The following is a 22,146-nucleotide window of genomic DNA, read 5'->3' as shown; positions in this document are numbered from 1 at the left end:
GGAAATATATCGCCGTTCCTTCACTGTCGCTGGGTCAAAATCCTGGAACTCCCTCCCTAACAGCACTGTGGGTATACCTACACCACATGGACTGCAGTGATTCAAGAAGGCAGCTCACCACCACTTTCTCAAGGGCAATTAGGGATGGGCAATAAATGCTGGCCCAGCCAGCGAAGCCCACATCCCATGAATGAATTTTTAAAAATTGAATCACAGAACAGTCTGAAAGCGCTGAATAGCCCATTTCTGTTCCATTGCGCTTTTGCAGAATCTTTTTTAGGTCTGAAGCTTAAAGAACAGTGCAACTTCAGTACAAACACAGTGGTGAGCAAGCTACAGCAAAAGTCCTCTTTAAGGTTTCCTTAATGATTTGCAAATTACAAAAGACATGCATTTAAAAATGAACTAGCCATTTTGAAATTCAATCTAATAAACACTCTAAATTAATATCCATCTCCTATGAACTGGAGACCGGGAATAAAGATTGAAGTTACATCATATCAGCAGAGAGCTGGGAAAGCACACTGGCATATTTGCAGATAGTGCCCTCAAGGCAACAGTCAGTTGTCAAGGGCAACCTCTCAGAGAGGAGTCATTGAAATGTCTGGCAGGTGTGGGCTGTTAGGGCGATTGCTCTCTGCATCTTTGAGACAGCTTGCTGCAGTTGTGGAAGGAGATGGCGGACCTGAGAAAAGGCACCAAGATGATGCTAACTAGAGGATTCCTATAACAAGGATCTCTCCGAGTATCCATCAAGACCGTCACTTTTTCTCCACTTGCTCTTTTAGAACTTTCACCTTTTGGTCCTATCAGTGCTCAGCATGTGTTAATACCTGTACAAGAGCAAGGCACAGCTATAGTTTCATCTGACTGAAACTCATGTTTGAAATTTATGTAACACTGATGCTAACAGTGCCTCGCACAGAAAGGTCTTGCAACACAGCTTAGGTTCAGGATGCATTTTCAATAACTGACACACAGGAGGAGCTGTAAAATGGCCACATGGGTGAGATCAATGGGTGGAATCAACCCAGATTTACATTATGTGCGGTAGCGGGCAGGTAAAACAAGTCGCAATGATGGCTTTTCACACCGTATCGTTCCAAACTCACCACATTAATTACACATTCCCAGAAAACACACCGGTTCCATGATGGGAGGGCTCTCATTCACCCACCCGCCATCACCTCGCCACTTCATCACGACAGGCGCCATATTTAAAGTCCCGCCGCGCACGACACATCTCAGTGTTTCCAGCCCTGGGCTACTGCAGGGAAGCTGTCCACAAAAGGCAAAAAAGATTGCAGGCCCCCAGCTTTAATGCCGTGTCACTGGAACACCTTTTGGACACCATGCAGGCCTGCCGTGATGTCCTCTACCTCCCGCTCTGGCCACAGGACGGGCAATGATGTGACCAACCAGGCTTGGGAGGCAGTGGCAACGGTGTCAGCGCCAACGCCCTTCAAAATCAGACAGCCACCCAGTGCTGCAAGAGGATGTCACTTTCACGGCCACTGGCAGTGCGTGACATCCATGTCCCCGTGGGGCCAAATCCTGCAGTAGCTGGCACATGTGACTGACCAGTTCCCTAGACATACGCAGTTCAGTGAGATTGGTTCTCGGTCACCTGCAGGAATGAAAGGCAGCATCTATAGACCCTGGGTGTTGCTAGGCGCCGACCAGCGACGGCTCCGTGTGGCTCTTCGGCAGCGTGTGCAGGAGCCCAAGCCGCCTCTTCTTCCAGAGGGTGCTGCTCCTCCCTCTGCGTAGCCAGGCACTTCAGACGCTTGCTTCTCCATCATCTTCGCTCTCAGTAAGCCACGACGCATACAGCACGGTCACCAGGCTCCATGATCCTGAAGTACTCCTCCTACAGGATGAAAGAGAGAGAGTGCTGGCCACCACTAGGATGGTCAGAGATTAGTGCGCTGAATGTCTGCCCAAAACCCCACCTTCCACCACCCCACTCCACCCTACTGATTGGCGGCAGCCTTGCCCATTGGTCTGCAGGCTGTGCACTCATCTCAGGCACAGACATTCTCCTAACCTGTGCTGCCAGGCTGCACTGTTAGCCTGAACCTTGGGACAGACTGGTCCAAACCGGGATGATGACATTGCAAGGGGCTGTGAGCACCTCCGTGGCCGGCTTTAACAAGGAGATTGTACAACGTGTCCAGTCATCCAGCTGTTCTGCAATCCACTAAAATGCTCATTAGTTGGCAGTCTGTGCCCGAGGGGTGAAAAGCTCTGGAGCACTCGGTGGCACTTCGATGCCTCTGAGTTGCTTGAGTGGGCAGAGAAGCTAGAGACCCCACTCCAATCATATTAATGCAGCTGCGCCTGAACTGTCTCAGCTGCAGAGGAATGGTCACTTTACTCAAGGTGTCCCTAATGCGTGAGTGCTTCCCTCGCCCACCGCCCCCTCTCATCCTGCACGTGCTTGTGCGCTACCTTCAACTGCAGTGCAATCCTTGCAGCCCCACCCCCACCCCCAAGTCACCTCAACTGCAGGGGAGCCCATTCCCCCCACCAAACGCGCCTCAGCCTTGAAGTCCAACAGGCGAGCACTCCGCAACGTAACTGTGTACTCACCTCCAAATTCCTCTCACAGTGCAGCCCACAAGTGCACACCTTTTATATGTTGTGAAACAGCACACCAATGTGGGTAGACAATCCAGCTGGCAGAGATGATTCCATTGGACTGGCCTTATAATGATATGCTGATGTATTGCAATGAAGTTCCCGACGTCCAGTGGTGGGAAACACAGCCCCCGCATCAGCGGGTGGAGCAGACAATCGCAAACTGGTTTCACAGCGTCATGAAACCGATTTTTGGCCTTCTCGCCATATTGTCCACTGACACCACCAAACATGCCCGACGCCAGCAGGCACGGAAAATCCTGGCCAATGATGTCCCCTGACCTCCACCCATTCTTGTGAAATACTGCGGAGAGATTGAATAGTCGTGTCTTGCTGCTGCTGCTATCTGTTGGGAAAGAGAGTGACAGAGCCAGCCCTACTAAACACTGCTTCAGTCACTTATGCAATACATCTGTTGGAAGCTAATCACTTGATGCTGCACATAGTCGTCATACTGTTCCTCAAGGAGATAGAGGCACAGGAGTTGAGAAACATATGGTGACCTCATTTGTTATTGACTGTTTTTCCCCAAGGAGGAGTTTAATTAAAGGTGTCCTTACAGCAGATGCACAACATTGCAGATTTTACTTGTGGAAAAAATCTTTTTTGAATGCTTTTATAGGAAATTCTGTACTTACTAAAAATTATTAATAGCAAAAATAGTGCTATTGTTCTTTGGTTCTATGCGGAATAATATTTCGGCACAGACTAGAAGGGCTGAATGGCCTGTTTTTCTGTGCTGTTGTGTTCTATGGTTCTAAGAGCTCTCTTCGCCATATGTATTAATGTTACTGACTTTTATTTTTTTTATTCATTCACTCAAGGGATTAGGGCTTCACTGGCTAGGCCAGCATTTAGTGCCCATCCCTAATTGTCCTTGAGAAGGTGGCGGTGAGTTGCCGCCTTGAACCTCTGCAATCCATGTGTGTAGGTACGTCCACAGTGCTGTAATGGAGGGAGTTCCAGGATATTGACTCAGAGACAGTGAAGGAACAGGGATATATTTCCAAGTCAGGATGATGAGTGGCTCGGAGGGGAACTTCCAGGTGGTGGTGTTCCCATGTATCTGTTGCCCTTATCCTTTTAGATGGTAGCAGTCGTGGGTTTGGAAGGTGCTGTCCAAGGAGCCTTGGAGAGTTTCCGCAGTGCATCTTGCAGATGGTACACACTGCTGCCAATGTGCGTCGGTGGTGGAAGGAGTGAATGTTTGTGGATGGGGTGCCAGTCAAGCTTCTTGAGTGTTGTTGGAGCTGCACTCATCCAGGCAAGGGGAGAGTATTCCATCACACTCCTGAATTGTGCCTTATAGATTGTGGACAGGCTTTAGGGAGTGAGGAAGTGAATTACTCACAGGATTCCTAGCCTCTGACTTGCCCTTGTAGCCACAGTATTTATATGGCTAGTCCAGTTCAGTTTCTGATCAATGGTAATCCCCAGGATAGAGGGGGACTCAGTGATGGTAATGCCATTGAACATCAAGAGGTGATGATTAGATTCTCTCTTGATTGGGATGGCCTCTCACTTGTGGCGCAAATGTTACTTGCCACTTGTCAGCCCAAGCCTGGATGTTGTCCAGGTCTTGCTGCATTTGGACAGGGACTGCTTCAGTATCTGAGCAGTCACAAATGGTGCTGAAATTGTGCAATTATCAGCAACCATCCCCACTTCTGACCTTATGATGGAAGGAAGGTCATTGATGAAGCAGCTGAAGATGGTTGGGCCTAGGACACTACCCTGAGGAACTCCTGCAGTGATGTCCTGGAGCTGAGATGACTGATCTCCAACAACCACAACCATTTTCCATTGTCCTAGGTATGACTCCAACCAGCGGAGAGTTTTCCCCCAATTCCCATTGACTCCATTTCATCAATTCCCATTTCATCACATTTTTACTTCTCTTTAGCTCTGAAGAAGAGTCATACAGACTCGAAATGTTAACTCGATCTTTCTCTCCACAGATGCTGTTAGACCTGCTGAGGTTTTCCAGCATTTTCTGTTTTTGTCCCATTGACTCCAGTTTTGCCAGGGCTCCTTAATGCCACACTCGGTGAAATGCAGCCTTGATGTCAAGGTCATTCACTCTCACCTCATCTCTGGAGTTCAGCTCTTTTGCTCTTTCACTACCCCAACACAGGAAGGGACCTTTCATTAAAAATGAAAATAAAGGTTTTCTGGCAGTGCATATTACAACAATTTGCATTTTTGTAGTGCTTTATAGAATCATAGGGCTGAATTTTAAACCTCGTCTCCCCAACCTGGGTCGCGATGGCAGTTGGGGGTGGGGGGGGCGTAAAATTGGGTACCATGGCAATTAACGACCACTTAAGGCATCCTCCCACCACTACTAGGATTTTTCCTGCAGCAAAGGAGCTAAGCGTTCAGACTGCCAGCTTTCCCCTCCTCTCCACCATGTCAATCCCGTCCACCACCCCACCATCCCCCGCCTGCCCCCACCACCTTGGCCCCTTACCAGGGCCTCCCAGCCTGGCTCTGGTGAGACCCTGGACTTAACTTAAAGTCTAGGCTACATCGGTATCCCAATGGTAGCCACTGCTCCCAGTGGTGCTGCTGGAACAAGAAAGCTGCTGGCCATTTGACTGGCATCTCTTAGAGGTGGAACTTCCTCCTTGAGGGAGAAAGACTCGATCCACTGCAGGGGTAAGCTGGTCAGGCACAGGCAGCCTTTCCCCCAACTTTGATGCTGTACAGGGGGTGTCAGCCCATAGAATGGTTACAGTGCTGAAGGAAGCCATTTGCATCTGTGACCTTTTTGCTGTCTCCTACTCACTGGATAAAGTGGCTGTACCATCAGGGGAATGCAAGACTATTTTTCCATTTATTTCTGTGATACAGGAGCATTAATTATTGAGACTATTAAGCTGTTCGGTGCTTTTTTATCAGCAAATTATGCATGAGAGCTGGAGTGTTAAATCAATTCCAGCTCTGACCTTATCTTGCCCCCTGTTTGATTTTGGTGTTGTCAGCAGGCAGCAACCATAAGCAAGCAATGTGAATAGTATGAAGGTGACTACATTTATGGTGGGGTGGGGTGGGGTGGAGTGGTGGGGAGTGAAATGGCAAAGCTCACTCATTTTTGTTATTTTTGTTGACAAATGTCTAGCATTTTAGCATTCTCCTTATGACGTTGTACAGCTTAGAGTAACACCCAATTTTTTTTTAAAAATTGACTCTCAGACAAAATGTAAACACTAGCTGGATTATAAAATTACAGCTAACAAGTCGTGTTTACAAGATATGTTCACTTGTGAAGTGCAATGACAGAATTCTGCTGTAGAAGAGAAGGGAACTGTTTAGTTATAGTGCTCAGCAAAGGACTTAGTTTCATACCCTTGTGCCCTCATCTCAATGAATTTCGGGCTCAGCACGATGCTGAACTCTTCTTCCGCCGCCTTCGTCTCCGGGGTCACTTCTTTGGGCAGGAGTCCTCTCCCCGTTCAACGGATCCTTTTACCCGCCTCCAATATTCTCCCTCCCTCTGGATTCTTACCTTCCCTTGATCTTTTCATTGAGAACTGTCGGCATGACATCAGTCGTCTCAATTTCTCTGCTCCTCTCACCCACTCTAACCTATCTCTCTCTGAACTTGCTGCACTCTCTTCTCTCAGGTCCAACCCTGACATTGTCATCAAACCTGCTGACGAGGATGGTGCTGTTGTTGTCTGGCGCGCTGAGCGTCAACTCGCAGACACTTCCTCCTACCTCCCCCTGGACCATGACCGCACCACTGAACATCAAGCCAATGTTTCCAGGACTGTTACTGACCTCATCTCCTCTGGAGATCTTCCTTCCACAGCTTCCAACCTCATAGTCTCCCAACCTCGGACGGCCCGCTTCTACCTCCCACCCAAAATCCACAAACAGGATTGTCCCGGCAGACCGATCGTGTCAGCCTGTTCCTGCCCCACGGAACTCATTTCTTGCTATCTTGACTCCATCTCTCTCCCCTTGTCCAGTCCCTTCCCACCTACATCCATGATTCCTCTGACAGCCCACATCATATTAACAATTTCCAGTTCCCTGGCCTCAACTGCCTCCTCTTCACCATGGACGTCCAATCCCTCTACACCTCCATCCCCCACCAGGATAGTCTGAGGGCCCTTAGCTTCTTCCTCGAACAGAGGCCTGAACAATCCCCATCCACCACTACTCTCCTCCGTCTGACTGAACTTGTTCTCGCACTGAACAATTCCTCCTTAAACTCCTCTCACTTCCTCCAAATAAAAGGTGTGGCTATTGGTACCTGCATGAGCCCCAGTTATGCCTGTCTCTTTATGGAACATTCCTTGTTCCAGTCCTACTCTGGCCCCCTCCCACAACTCTTTCTCTGGTATATCGATGATTGCTTCAGTGCTGCTTCATGCTCTCATCTGGACCTAGAAAAACTTATTAATTTTGCTTCCAATTTCCACCCCTCCATCATTTTCACATGGTCCATCTCTGACACTTCCCTTCCCTTCCTTGACCTCTCTGTCTCAATTTCTGGTGATAGACTGTCCACCAATATCCATTATAAGCCTACCGACTCCCACAGCTACCTCGACTACAGCTCCTCACACCCCGCTTCCTGTAAGGAGTCCATCCCATTCTCTCAGTTTTTTCGCCTCCGTCGCATCTGTTCTGATGTGCCACTTTCAAAAACAGTTCCTCTCACATGTCTTCGTTCTTCCTTGACCGAAGTTTTCCACGCAAGGTGGTTGACAGGGCCCTCAACCGTGTCCGGCCCATCTCCCGCGCATCCGCCCTCACACCTTCCTCTCCCTCCCAGAACCATGATAAGGTCCCCCTTGTCCTCACTTATCACTCCACCAGCCTCCGCATTCAAAGGATCATCCTCCGCCATTTCTGCCAATTCCAGCATGATGCCACTACCAAACACATCTTCCCTTCACCCCCCCGGTGGCATTCCGCAGGGATTGTTCCCTCCGGGACACCCTGGTCCACTCCTTCATCACCCCCTACACCTCAACTCCTTCCCACGGCACCTTCCCATGCAACCGCAGAAGGTGCAACACCTGCCCCTTTACTCCCCACCTCCTCACCTTCCAAGGGCCCAAACACTCCTTTCAAGTGAAGCAGCATTTCACTTGCACTTCCTTCAATTTAGTCTACTGCATTCGTTGCTCCCAATGCAGTTTCCTCTACACTGGAGAGACCAAACGCAGACTGAGTAACCGCTTTGTGGAACACCTTCGGTGTGTCCGCAAGCATTACCCAGACCTCCCTGTCGCTTGCCATTTCAACACTCCACCCTGCTCTCATGCCCACATGTCCGTCCTGAAGCTCAACGCAAACTGGAGGAACAGCACCTCATCTTCCAACTAGGCACTTTACAGCCTTCCAGACTGAATATTGAGTTCAACAATTTTAGATCATGAACTCTCTCCTCCATCTCCACCCCCTTTCCGATCCCCCTTTTTTCCAATAATTTATATAGATTTTTCTTTTCCCACCTATTTCCATTATTTTTAAATGTATTTCCATCCATTGTTTTATCTCTGCCTTTTAGCCTATTTTGATCCCTTCCCCCCCCACCCCACCTATCTGTACCTTTATTATCACATTCCTTAGATAATAAGGAGCTTCAACACCTCCTTGTCCTTTTGTCTATGACATCTTCTGGTTAACTCCACCTATCATTGGCCCTCTGTCAACTCTACCTGTCTCCCCTGCCCCCGCCACAACTTAAACCAGCTTATATTTCACCTCTTTTCTATTTTTTCTTAGTTCTGTTGAAAAGTCATATGGACTTGAAACGTTAACTGTGTTCCTCTCCGCAGGTGCTGTCAGACCTGCTGAGTTTTTCCAGGTATTTTTGTTTTTGTTTAGTTACAGTACTCAGCTTTCACCTCTGGCTGTCCACATGTTGATCAGGGATTCACTGCAGGTATCTGCCTGCAGCACAACCCTACCCCCACAGATTCAAGGACAGATAATGCAGAAAAATGAAACTTAGCACTGTTGCAGTGTAGTGGGGAATTTTCTTCCCTTTCAGCTGAGGAGTCTCTAAAAATGGTTACTAAATCCAAAGTAGATTCTCACTTTGAGTAATAATCAGATTGATTTCCTTTTCCTACAAGATCAATAACAACAACTTGCATTTAAATTGTGTACGACTTGGTTGTTTAGACCAGTATGTTGAGGAACCAACAAGGGAACAGGCTATCCTAGATTCGGTTTTGTGCAATGAGAAGGGGCTAATTAATAATCTTGTTGTGCGGGGTCCTTTCCGGAACGGTGACCATAACAAGTTAGAATTAATTAGGCTGGAAAGCGAAGTAGTCTGATCCGAAACTCGTGTCCTAAATCTAAACAAAACAAACTACAAAGGCTTGAGGCGTGAGTTGGCTAAGATAGATGTGGGGAACATCATTAAAAAGCATGACAGTGGATGGGCAATAAAGAACGAATGTATACATTGCAACAGTTATTGGTTCCTTTCTGGCACAAAAGCACAACGGGAAAAGTGGCCCAACCATGGCTAACAAAAGAAATTAAGGATAGTATTAGATCCATAGAGGAGTCATATAAAGTTGCTAGAAAAAGTAGTAGACCTGAGGATTGGGAGCAATTTAGAATTCAGCAAAGGAGGACCAAGAGATTGATTAAGAGGGGAAAAATAGAGTATAAGAGTAAACATGCAAGGAACATAAAAGTAGACTGTAAAAGCTTCTATAAATTTGTAAAAAAGAAAAAGATTAGTGAAGACAAATGTAGGTCCCTTCAAGTCCGAAAATAGAGAATTTATAATAGAGAACAAGGAAATGGCAGAGCAATTAAACAATACTTTGGTTCAGACTTCACAGAGGAAGACACAAATAACTTCCCAGAAACGCTAGGGAACCAAGAGCCTAGTGAGAAGTAAGAATTGAAGGAAATTAGTACAACTAAAAAAAATAGAGCTGGAGAAATTAATGGGACTGAAAGCTGATAAATCCCCAGGGCCTGATAATCTACATCCCAGGGTAGTAAAGGAGGTGGCCGTGGAAATAGTGGATGTGTTGGTTATCATCTTCTAATTCTGGGACAGTCCCGACAGATTGGAGAATGGCAAATGTAATCCCACTATTTGAAAAAGGAGAGGGGGAGAAAATAGCGAATTACAGACTGGTTAGCCTAACATCAGCAGTGGGGGAAATGCTAGAATCTATTAAAAAGGATATGATAACAGGACATTTAGAAAATATCGACAGGATTAGGCAAAGTCAACATGGATTTATGTAAGGGAAATCATGTTTAACAAACCTGCTGGAGTTTTTTGAGGATGTAACTAGCAGAATAGATAAGGGAGAAACAGTAGATGTGCTTTATTTGGATTTTCAGAAAGCTTTTGATAATAAAGTCCCACATAAGTGTGCAAAATTAAAGCACATTGGATTGGGAGTAATATAATGGCATGGATTGAGAATTGGTTAATAGACAGGAAACAGAGAGTAGGAATAAATGGGTCTTTTTCAGAGTGACAGGCAATGACTAGTGGGGTCCCACAGGGATCAGTGCTTGGGCCCCAGCTATTCACAATATATATCAATGATTTGGATGAGGGAACCAAATGTAAAATTCCAAGTTTGCTGACAACACAAAACTTGGTAGGAATGTGAGTGGCGAGGAGGATGTTAAGAGGCTTCAAGGCGATTTAGACAAGTTGAGTGAGTGGGCATGTACATGGCAGATACCATACGTATGAACTTATCCATTTCAGTAGGAAAAACAGAATGGCAGAGTATTATTTAAATGGTGATAGGTTGGGAAATGTTGATATACAAAGGGACCTGTGTGTCCTCATACACCAATCACTGAAAGCAAGCATTCAGGTGCAGCAAGCAGTTAAGAAGGCAAATGGTATGTTGGCCTTCATTGCGAGAGGACTTGAGCACAGGAGCAAGGATGTCTTACTGCAGCAGTGCAAGGTCTTGGTGAGTATTATCTGCAGTTTTGGTCTCCTTACCTAAGAAGGGATATACTTGACATAGAGAGTGTGCAGCGAAGGTTCACCAGCCTGATTCCTGGGATGGCGTGATTGTCGTATGAGGAGAGATTATGTCAATTAGGCCTGTATTCACTGGAGTTTAGAAGAATGAGAGAGGATTGAAATGTATAAAACTCTGAAAGGGCTGGACAGACTGGATGGAGCGACAATGTTTCCTCTGGCTGAAGGGGGGGTCTATAACAAGGGGTTACAGTCTCAGGATACAGAGTAGGCCATTTAGGACTGAGATGAGGAGAAACTTCTTCACTCAGAGGATGGTGAGTCTATGGAATTCTCTACTACAGAGGGCTGTGGAGGCCAAGTCACTGAATATATTTAAGAAGGAAATAGATAGATTTCTAGACTCCAAAGGTGTCGAAGGATATGGGGAGAGAGCCGGAGTATGGTGTTAATATAGAGGATCAGCCATGATCATATTGAATGGCGGAGCAGGCTTGAAGGGCCGAATGACCCGCTCCTGCTCCTGTTTTCTATGTTTCTATGTAATACATCGCAATGCTCTTCTCTGGTACGTAATCAGACAAAATTTGACACCAAGTTGCATAAGGAAATGTGGGGACAGGTGATCAAAGAGGTCAAAGAGATAGATTTTCAAAAGTGGCAAAGGAGAACAGAGAGAAGTGCAGAGATGAAGTGGCTTATGGAGGGAATTCCAGAGTTTAGATATAGGCAACTGAAAGCACAGCTGCCAATGGTGAGGCGATGAAAGTCAATCCGGAATACAAAAAAGGCTAGAATTGGAGGAGCGCCGAGGTCTCAGCGTGTTGTATGGTTAGAGCTAGGGAGGGATTTAAGCACAAGGATGTGAATTTTAAATTCCAGGCATTGGTGTACCTGTAGCCAATATAGGTCAGTGGGCATGGGGGTGATTGGTGAAAGGTGCTTGGTGTGAGTCAGGATACAGGCAGCAGATGATACCAGAAAATAAATATGGATGAGGAATATCTGCCCAACCTAGCACATCTATCTGCACCTACACTCTCACCATCAAGTGTTTCTCAAATGTGTCCAAGGATTTTGCCTACCTGACCCTACCCGGGAGCCCATCCCAAGTATTAATCGCTCCTTGTGAAGAACTTCTAACTCTGTTCTCACTCTGTTCTAAGAGGTTCTAACTCTACCCTTCATCATTTTGAACCTGTCTTTTTGTTCTTCTACCAAAGTATTCCATGATGTTGTGCTACATATTTACATTTTTCTATCCAGTTTAATATCTTCTATAGCTCTGCAGTGTCCTCTCTCTGACACCCCCATTCAAGGTTCAGGAAAAACAAGTTTCTCACCTTTCCTCCTAAGATTTGGATGTTAATTTTGATTTTTTTTTAGGTGGCAAGAAGCCAGTTGTGATAAGGCATGACATAAACCAAATTCCTTTATTTTCATGGTTCTTAAAGAGCACGCAGCACTGCAGAAGTGAAATTGGACTTGGGCCAGGGTAGCAAAACAGGTGGAATTCCATTTACTGCCTGTTATACAACATGCCCAATGTTTTGTTCTGTTGAAGTCAAAGGGTGAGGCATATAACAGGCGGCTGATGTTGTGTACCACCTGTTTTGAGAACCTGCATGTGCCCAATTTGCCCCCCCTCCCCATCTCTCTGATGATTGTTTAAGTAAAACTCATACAGCTATCCTCTTTTCCTAAATGAAGTTTCGTCCAGCACCAGCCGTCAGTGCCAGAACCAATGCGGCAGCGGGGATCTGCCTCCAGGGAGGCCATTGGCCATTGCTTTGGATGATCAAGTAGAAGAACTGAATATACGGTAAGAAGGTGTTTTATTTTAAAGGGGTCTGTGTCCTTGTTCCGGTGTGCAATGTAACATTGCTACATGAATGTGGTAGGATAATTTTATGACAATATATTCCAACATTATTTTTTGTCAAAACCACTGGAAAACTGAAAAATCTCCTGCTGATTGAGTCATGTGAAAGTAGGAAACTTGTACATCCGACACAAAATGCCAAACTGGCAGTGGCTTGCTAGTACATGCTTGGCAGGGACTCAGAGTGCATCATTCTTGATCTGTATTTACAGCTCTGTCCACCGCAGCTAATTTTGAGGGTATGTTGTGTGTTTATTTGAATGCATTCAGGGAATGGGAACTTCCAATGGGAGATTCCTTTCTATGAGTAGTCATATTAGTTGTGGGTGTTGGCTATCAATTGGCTGTCAATGTGACTGCCAACTGGGAGGTGCTTTTGGGTCTTTTGGACAAAAGAATTGCGCTGGAGCACTTTCTTGTATTAATGTTTAGAACCCCTATAAATAGAACATACAATAGGTGAACGTAGAATGCATTTTCTTTTAATTAACATTCCCTTCATCGTGTGGATGATCACAGGCTTCTTTTACCCTGTACAAAAAATCTAAGCTTGAATTTAAAAATAAAACTTCACACGGTGCAGAAATATTGTATTCAGCTAGAAATTCATTATATTGGTGACTATGTATGATGTTTAGAGAGTGGAAATAAATCTCCCTAACATTTCAATTCCCTTGTTTAGAGGTTAATAAAGCAGACTTTCTCAGCTGTGCAGCTGCGCTCAACGCTTTGACAAATAAGCCCACTCCTGCAGCTCAATCCTTTGACTTATATGAAGTGTCCCCTGTTTTGCAATTTTTTTTGTTCTGTTAGCAACTGGTGATAGTTTAAGTAAGTTATGTTTGTATTTATGGGTGTTAAGAACAAGTTTTATCTTTAAGTTCAATTTGTATTTCTGTATTTGTGTGTTAAGAAAGGGGGGGGAAAGCCTGGGGTTTGGTTTCACTTTAAAAGATACCTGCATTCTAATGATGTTTTGCCACTCTTAAGTAGAAAACTTGACTGTTGCCTAGTAACAGGAGGCACACAAAGAGAGGAGAGAAACATAAAAGCAGTTTGAGTTCAGTTGGTCATTCTGCTCTAAGGTGAAGGAAGCCATGTAAGTCTCTAGCTGGACATACTAGTAGATTGCTGAGAAAAATAAGTCTAAGAATCTTAGATGAGTTGATCTAAAGTTTAAAGTAACAGTGAACGTCGAGTGAGTTCTGGATCTTAAGGGAGATACCAAGTTATCAGCAATCTACTGGGAGAGGAAACTGCAGGGAGCAGGTCCTAAGGAGAAAAGAGAAATGCCCCAAGAAGTCCTAAGTTAAGTCAAAGGACAAGGACAGGAATCTGGAATAAGACCCTGTTCAGTGGAAGTAAAAGCAAGGAGCATAGAAGAAGGCTCCAAGTTTAGAGAGAGAAAACTGCAAGAAGTAAATTCAAACCAAAATAGACTTGCGAGAAGACAGAAGATCCAAGGAGACAACCAAAGGTTGTTGGCTCCTTACTATGGGCATGTGAAGCAGTGGTGTTCTGTTGGCACAGTTGCATATCTGAGAGAGTGCATGGAAGACAAAGCTTGAATGCATGTGGCGGTCCTGGGGAGAGGAACATTGGAGGAGAGTTTGAGACCCTGGAGGCGGACCCTTGTGGAACACGTCTGAGAGAAAGTGTCGTTTGGGGGAAGATTCCAAAACGAGTTCTTCAGGAGTGGAGATTGGAAATCATCGTGTGAAAAGATGCAATTCAGCAACACTGGTTGGCTGACGATATGACAAGCATCTGGGGGGAGTTGATGAGGGATCCATAGCATCTGTTTGGGGTGGCGTCTGTCACTTAGGCCGGGATTTCTGTGTCCGCTGGTGTCAGGTGTGTTTGGTGGCGTGAGTGGACAATATGGCGCAATCAGTTTCACGATGGCATGAAACCAGTTTGCAATCATCTGCTCAGATGGCGGGCTGGGTTTCCCGCAATTGGACGTTGGAAACCTATTGTAATATATCAGCATATCTTTACAAGGCCAGCCTACCAGACTCATTTCCCTCCCCCCTTTGCTGGATTGTCCGCCCAAGTCAGCGGGAAAACATGCCAAGGTTTTTCACAACAGCACACAAGTGACATGCACCTGGCGGGCTGCACTTTGCTCAGGATTCAAGGTTTGTTTGCCTACCTTGCATCAGTCAGCACTCTCAGTCATCCATGCCATGCTTCATAGACAGCACCATATCACTTTTAGGGGGGCGCTCTCTATCTAGCAGATGAGCCAAATGTGGGTGCCTTTTCACTGACTGCAGGGCAAGGTTTTGCTTGGGGAAGGGGGTGAAGTGGCCTCAAGCAAAGGAAGAGGCTGCAGGATGAGAGCTGTACTGGAGAAGGAGGGTATCCCAGGGTGTGTGTGGGGGCATATGTTGACCTGTGCAAGTGGCCTGAAGGTGGTGAGGGCTGAGGAGGCAGTCTCCAGAGGAGATGAGGCCAGATGGACATGTGAGGGTATGTGTATGAGAATGGGTGGTGATGTCCTTTGAGCTGGCAGTGAGTGAGATGACAGTGAATGTGTGATGGGCTTGAGTGTGTGAGTTTAGAGTGATGAGATGGTTGCTATACCCTGGCTGCACGGATGAGATCGTTCATTCTCTGTCTGCATTGGGTGGCCAACCTCTTCTGTGTAGCATTGGCACTGACTACCACTGCCACAACCTGCCATACTGGATTGGTGATGTCGCTGCTCCTCCTGTGGCCAGAACAGGGGTAGAGGACATCACAGTGGACCTCCATGGTATCCAAATGGCATTCCTGGAAGCACTGAGATGTGTGCGTGCGACTGGACTTTAAATATGGCACCTGGCATAATGAAGCATTGAGGTAATGGCGTGGCGGGCAAATGAGAGCCCGCCTGCCATGGAAACGACGTGTATTGGTTTACATGGGCTGTGTACGTACTGTGAACATTAGAGTGTAAGAAAACTTAGCAGGTCTGGCAGCATCTGCGGAGAGGAACACAGTTAACGTTTCGAGTCCGTATGACTCCTCAATAGAACTAAGTAAAAATAGAAGAGAGGTGAAATATAAGCTGGTTTAAGGGGGCGGTGGGACGAGTAGAGTGTTTGGGCAGGAGTCCAAACACTCCTTTCAAGTGAAGCAGCATTTCACTTGCACTTCCCTCAATTTAGTCTACTGTATTCGTTGCTCCCGATGCAGTTTTCTCTACATTGGAGAGACCAAACGCAGACTGGGTGACCGCTTTGCAGAATACCTTCGGTCTGTCTGCAAGCATTATCCAGACCTCCCTGTCGCTTGCCATTTCAACACTCCACCTTGCTCTCATGCCCACATATCCGTCCTTGGCCTGCTGCATTGTTCCAGTGAAGCTCAATGCAAACTGGTGGAACAGCACCTCATCTTCCGACTAAGCACTTTACAGCCTTCCGGACTGAATATTGAGTTCAACAATTTTAGATCATGAACTCCCTCCTCCGTCCCACCCCCTTTCTGATCCCCCCCCTTTTTTTCCAATAATTTATATAGATTTTTCTTTTCCCACCTATTTCCATTATTTTTAAATGTATTTCCATCCATTGTTTTATCTCTACCTTTAGCCTTTTTCGATTCCTTCACCCCACCCCACCCCCACTAGGGCTATCTGTACCTTGCTTGTCCTGCTTTCTACCCTTAATTAGCACATTCCTTAGATAATATCACCACCTTCAACGCCTCTTTGTCCTTTTTGTCTATGACATCTTTTGGCTATCTCCACCTATCACTGGCCCTCTAATCAGCTCCACTTGTCCCATCCTCCCTTAAATCAGCTTGTATTTCACCGCTCTTCTATTTTTACTTAGTTCTGTTGAAGAGTCATACGGACTCAAAACGTTAACTGTGTTCCTTTCCGCAGATGCTGCCAGACCTGCTGAGTTTTTCCGGGTATTTTTATCTCTAAAGCTATAGTTGTGGGTGAAGGAGTATTGAAATATAGTTCATCTTTTCTTGTTTAATAAATGTTTTATCCGTTTGTTATAAGTTCATCAGCTGACTCCTGTGACTCTGTTCAGTAGCCACTCTTACACGTTTCTAAACAAAAAATAGAAGTTAGGATCTAGCAAACCGGGTTCCACCCTGGGATCCGACTTGTCCAGTAGCAATATCAGCTGGGATCGTTACAGTTCTTTCATGGGATGTGGGCATCATTGGCAAAGCCAGCATTTGTTGCTCATCCCTAATTGCGCTTGAGAAGGTAAGCTACTTTCTTGGAGCGCACGTTGTATGTCCCACATTAGAAACTATTAATTTTTTTAATATTTTAAAGTCAGGTGAACTGTTTAATATATATTTTTTTAAAAACAGAATGTGCACATACAATGACCTTATTCTGATATTGTACTGTAGTTCCTTAGCCAAGTCTTACCCAAATGAATTGGAAAAGGAGCCCTCCATTTTAGTGGTGTTCTGTGTGCAATACAAAAAACAAACATTTTATTAGCACCCTAGATCTGACCACTAAAAGGAGGAAGATATGATTCAATTATCTTGATTGATGCTTTCAATCGCAAGGCTCCTTGTTTTTTTTTGTTGTTTGGGCAGTGATGATGGCTTTTTCTCTTCCATTGTTTTCAGCCCCAAACCTTCAGACTATAGTAAAAATTAAAAATAAGAATGCAAAGTATGGGAAAGTAGCTAAAATGAAAATCTGTGTTTCTCTTTCAGATGCTGATGGGCCTGCTGTGTATTTCCGACATTTAGTTTTTTAATATCAGACTTCCAACCTGAATGGTTTTTAGCAGCAATCTTGGTTACTCTCCAGGAACTTTAGAAAGAAAAAGAACTTGCATTTACATAGAATCTTACACTGATCAAATGAAGTGTTTTTGAAGCGTAGTTACTGATGTAATATAGGCAAACATGACAGCCAATTTGCTCACAGCAAGGTCCCACAAACAACTATAAAATAAATGACTAAATAATCTGAATTTGATGGCGGTGATTGGGGGATAAATATGTGACCAGACACAGGAATATTTCCCCAGCACTTCTTTAAATAGTGCCTTAGGGTTATTTATGTCCACCTGAGTGACTAGATGGGGCCTTGATTTAACATCTCATCCAAAACACAGCCCGCTTTCCATACTTCACAAGAGTATCAGCCTAAATTATGTACTTAAGTCTCTGGAAAGGGTCTTGGAACCTCGTGATTCTAATTCAGCGGCAAGAGTGCTGCAACTGAGACATGGCTGAGAGCTACCTTATAGAATCATAGACAGAAACAGCACAGAATAAGGCTTTGCCAGCCCTTTGGTAGAGCTAACCAATAAATACCCATTCTCCTGCTCTTTCTGTATTCCCCTCAAGTTCTCAATTTGTGTTGGTGAATTAATCTGAATGTAAAGCTATGGTATCTGTTTGATTTCAGACTTGCCATACAGATGGATGAGAATGAAGCCTTAAAGACGGCTCTGCAAAGCACTTTAAAAGCCAAAGAAGATGACCTGAAATTATACCATGACACACTGGGCCAAGTGAAGCAGGTCTTCCTACAGGCTCTTCGACAGCACAAAGAGAAAACTTAAATTGGCTGCTTCAACTGAAGAAACATTCCTTGATTTATTGTTGAGGGGGTATCCAAAATAATGCTGTGGCCTCTGGAGAACAGGCACAGCCAAAGGAGAAAAGAACAAACCCAATTCAGTACCACATGATCCCAGATATTGAAAACTAAAGACATTAGGCAAATTGGGGGATTATCAGATAATCATTCGGTTTCACTCATGCCTTTTATAAGTGAAAGAAGTGAGGAGTCACCGTCATGCAAGATGATAAATGAGGCAGGTCACTCAACCCATCTGCAGCTCACTCCCATCACAGTATCCAACCGTGTCTTAAGTGGCTCCTGAGGATTTTGATCCCACATGCAAGTCCACTTCGAGTATTGATCAATTGCAGTAATGGTACAATAGTGATAAAGAATACAGGAAACAATTGGGAGCAACTACAACTCTTCTCTTCCACCTGCATGTCAAGGAAAGGGCTTAAAATTGCCTTGTAAGAGTTATACCTTCTGAATAGGCACAGCAATTAATGTTAACGTTAACTCCAAATGAAACTCATTTGTTACTTTGCTGTGTGCAACCAGATATCCAAGATTGCTGCTCTACCCTAGAGAAAGCAGACTTTCAATAATACAGTCGTATAGAGTACAGGTAATCAAAAAAAAATGAGTTACTTACTTCGCTGGTACCTTAATGTCGGCTTCCATATTAAGGAAACATTTTCTTTTTTTGGTGATGCAGGTTTTAAAAAAAAATCAAGTTCAATGTTGCAGTCATTCCAATGGGAACCCATTTTGTGGAGTAGGGATGAATCCAGTGGTTAGCAGATATTGGTACAAAACTGGTCTGAACAGATATTGGTACAAAACTGGTCTGAACAGATTGCCACCAATTCATCAGTCTCCACCCTCGATGCGGGAAGATTGAGTGCAAAAAATAATGACGTTCCCTCATACATCAGGATTAAGATATATTGCTGGGGATGTTCTGATTTGTGGCTGGTCCTTGCTGTGCCTGCCCAGAGTACATGAGCTGCCAATATACACATAACAGGAGGAAGTCAATTTGTCGTAACTTTACCTGAGTGAAAATGTATACATTCCAAACAAATGCAAGCAGATTGCTGCATCTAAATGTGTAAATACATTGACCTCATCGAACAATAAATGTATCTGCATCCTCTTAACAGGAAGTGCTTATGCAGCTTGCTTAACTTTTTTATGATGCAAAATGTCAGCTGAAGCTATGAGAAATAAATCAAGGGGAGGAATACAAGATTAATGTAAGTTTTACAAATGGTAATGGAGGAAATAATGAGACTGAAGATAGACAAATCTCTAAGATCTGCTGGTTTCCACCCCAGAGTATTAAATGAACCAAGTGAAGAAATTGCAGATTGTCATGATCTTCCAAAACTCTTTGGATTTGGAAATTGTCACATGTTGGCCAGACTGGGGAAGAATGATAGATTTAGTCGTTTGGTAGTACAGAACTTAAGTATCGCTGAAAAAAGCCACATGCTGTCGAAGCTTTTCGTCTTGCACTCATCAGGACAATTCGCAAGAATGCTAAATTGTACATTCCAAAGGCTGGTGGATTGTATAACACAGCATGTTCCCCCACTTTGGCTGTTCGCAACAGACAATGTACTGACCATATCCAACCAGCCCATGCTTGCAAAACTCAGAACATAGGCTGGAATCTTCCAGCCCCCACCCCGCAGCAGGTTCCCCTACAACAGGGCCAACGAGACATTGAAATCTCCATTCACGTCGGTGGGATCGGAAGGCCACTGTGTCCAACATTAGGTATGATTCCATGATTGGACAACATTTGCTAAACAATCCTGCGTATGCTGAGAATTACGCTGACAATCAATTTAAGATGTGCAGTCATGCTCTTACGCATGCTAGAAGCTACATGTATTAATATACAGGGTCCTGTCCTTGGTAGACAGAAGGAACATGTACATACTTTTTCAACTAAATAGATGACAGCCTCATTCATTCCCAGGGCAATGCCCTGACCAATCAGAATCAACCTGCCTGGTTTGAATTTAAACAAAGCTTGGAAGTTAACTGTCAGTTATCAGTTAACTGGTGCAATCTTCATGGCAATGCCTCTACCAATCAGAGTCCAATTGCCAACCAATCAGCACTCTTCTCATGAAGTATAAATTGTTGTTCCCTTTACAATTTGGTATTCTTGTGAATAGTCCTGATGAGTGCATGAAGAAAAGCTTCAACAGAATGTGTCTTTTTGCAGCAACATTCAATGACAGATTTCCTTCCATAAAGGGTATTAGTGAACTAGCTGGGCTTTTACAACAATCCAATAGTTACTTGGTCACCAGTGTTTAGTCAATTGATTTTAAATTCTCCAGCTGTCATGGTGAGATTTTAACTCATTTCTCCACATAATCAGCCCATGCCCCTGGATTACTAGTTCAGTAGCATGACAACTATGCTACCAAATCCCTACAATCTTGCACCCACTCACTTATTTATGGAGATGATTCGCTTCTGCCAAGAGCGACGAGGCTGTCATTGCTATCCTTACGTTTTTTTTCCTCCTATTATCATTGGGCTTTTAAACAACTAATTACACAGTGGCAGTAGAGTGTACCATATACAAGATGCACTGCAGAAACACACCAGTGCTCCTTAGGCAGCACCTTCCAAACACACAACCACTACATAGAAGGACAGGGGCAGCACATAGATGGGAATACCACCACCTGGAAGTTCCCCTCCAAGTCACTCACCATCCTGACTTGGAAATATATCGCCGTTCCTTCACTGTCGCTGGGTCAAAATCCTGGAACTCCCTCCCTAACAGCACTGTGGGTGTACCTACATCACTTGGACTGCAACGGTTCAAGAAGGCAGCTCACCACCACCACCACCTTCTCAAGGGCAATTAGGGATGGGCAATAAATGCTGGCCCAGCCAGCAAAGCCCACAGTATAATCACTGCTATAATGTTGGAACATACAAGATAGTCACAAGTAAATCAAAGAAGGAATTCAGGAGAAACTTCACTCAGACGGTGAGAATATGGAACTCACTACCACAGGGAGTGTTTTTGAGGCGGGTAGCACAACAGCATTTAAGGGGAATCTAGAAGAACACATGAGGATGAAAGGAAGAGTAGGTTACACTGATAGGCCAAGATGAAGTAGTGTTCGGATAGGCTCGTTACGTAAATATCAGCATAGACCTGTTAGGCAAAGTGACCTGTTGCTGGGCTGGAAATTCTATGTAATTTTAATCTTGTTAGTGGCTTGACAAAGCGGGTCTCAGCCCTTCAGCCCTTTTCGACTTAAAAAAAAGTAAAGCAGAGTTTTAAGCAAGTGCAGCTTGAAACAGTCAACGAGATTTCTGAAGGTAACGAAAGAGCTAATGAAGCAGCCAGTAGGGAAACCGAAGTATACAAACCTGGTAAGGTCTGAGACTCTTTTGCCTTGTGCTGAGTTGGCAGATCTCAGCTGGGGCAGAGGTAGATGCAGAAAATCTGTCCCCCTCCATTCGCATCTCGGCTAAGAAAGGGGATTAAAAGAAAAGTCACCCAGGATTCCTGTTCCTGATTGCTGCAAAAGGTCTGTGTGCATGGTTGATGGTGAGTATAAGATTGTTTCTGGTTGTGATGTTGCCAAAGTCAAACAGCCTGCTACCGCTCACTGTCTGGACTCTCGGATGAAGAGTTGATATAGGATATGGGCATCCAAGGAATTGATGCCACTGTGAACCAGATCCTTATTGGTGTGACGGGTGGGGCGGAGATGGCAAAACTTTTAAGAGCAAGTGAAAATAAGAAACATATTTAGAAAATAAATATTCGCAGCACTAAAGTAATGCTTAGGTAATGCCCAAAGCAGTAGAAGTCATGCACTCCAAATATGGATCTACATCGAGAGACAGATTTCTCGAGTCAGGTTTCTCCCCCATCATCACCTCTGAAATGGCTGAGACAGATGTCCTGCTCTATCTCAGAACGCAGTGGCTTCATTTATAGTAGCAAAGCAACTGGGAGGGGCGGGGGTGGGGTTTGAGGCAAAGCAGTTCCCCAAAAGAGAGGGAAGACAGACAGGTGGAGACCCTCACTCAAGCCTGGCTCCTTGTTGCTATACAAGATGCCGAGTCACCGAGGAT

General features: G+C 44.9%; 1 protein-coding gene across 1 annotated transcript in view; it reads left to right on the top strand.

The window, feature by feature from the left end:
* The window catches only part of ccdc13 (coiled-coil domain containing 13), a 65,035-nt gene extending 45,866 nt beyond the window's left edge, over window positions 1-19,169 (top strand). The window contains exons 14-15 of the mRNA XM_041183918.1: window positions 12,299-12,410; window positions 17,860-19,169. Coding sequence (XP_041039852.1) covers window positions 12,299-12,410; window positions 17,860-18,016 — 269 coding nt within the window. The 3' untranslated portion in view covers window positions 18,017-19,169. The remainder of the gene's footprint in view (window positions 1-12,298; window positions 12,411-17,859) is intronic.
* Window positions 19,170-22,146: the final 2,977 nt, after the last annotated feature.

This window comes from Carcharodon carcharias, chromosome 3 (assembly GCF_017639515.1).
Source record: "Carcharodon carcharias isolate sCarCar2 chromosome 3, sCarCar2.pri, whole genome shotgun sequence".
NCBI lineage: Eukaryota > Metazoa > Chordata > Chondrichthyes > Lamniformes > Lamnidae > Carcharodon > Carcharodon carcharias.
Note: the sequence above shows the minus strand (reverse complement) of the source record. Positions and strands in the feature narration are given on the sequence as shown.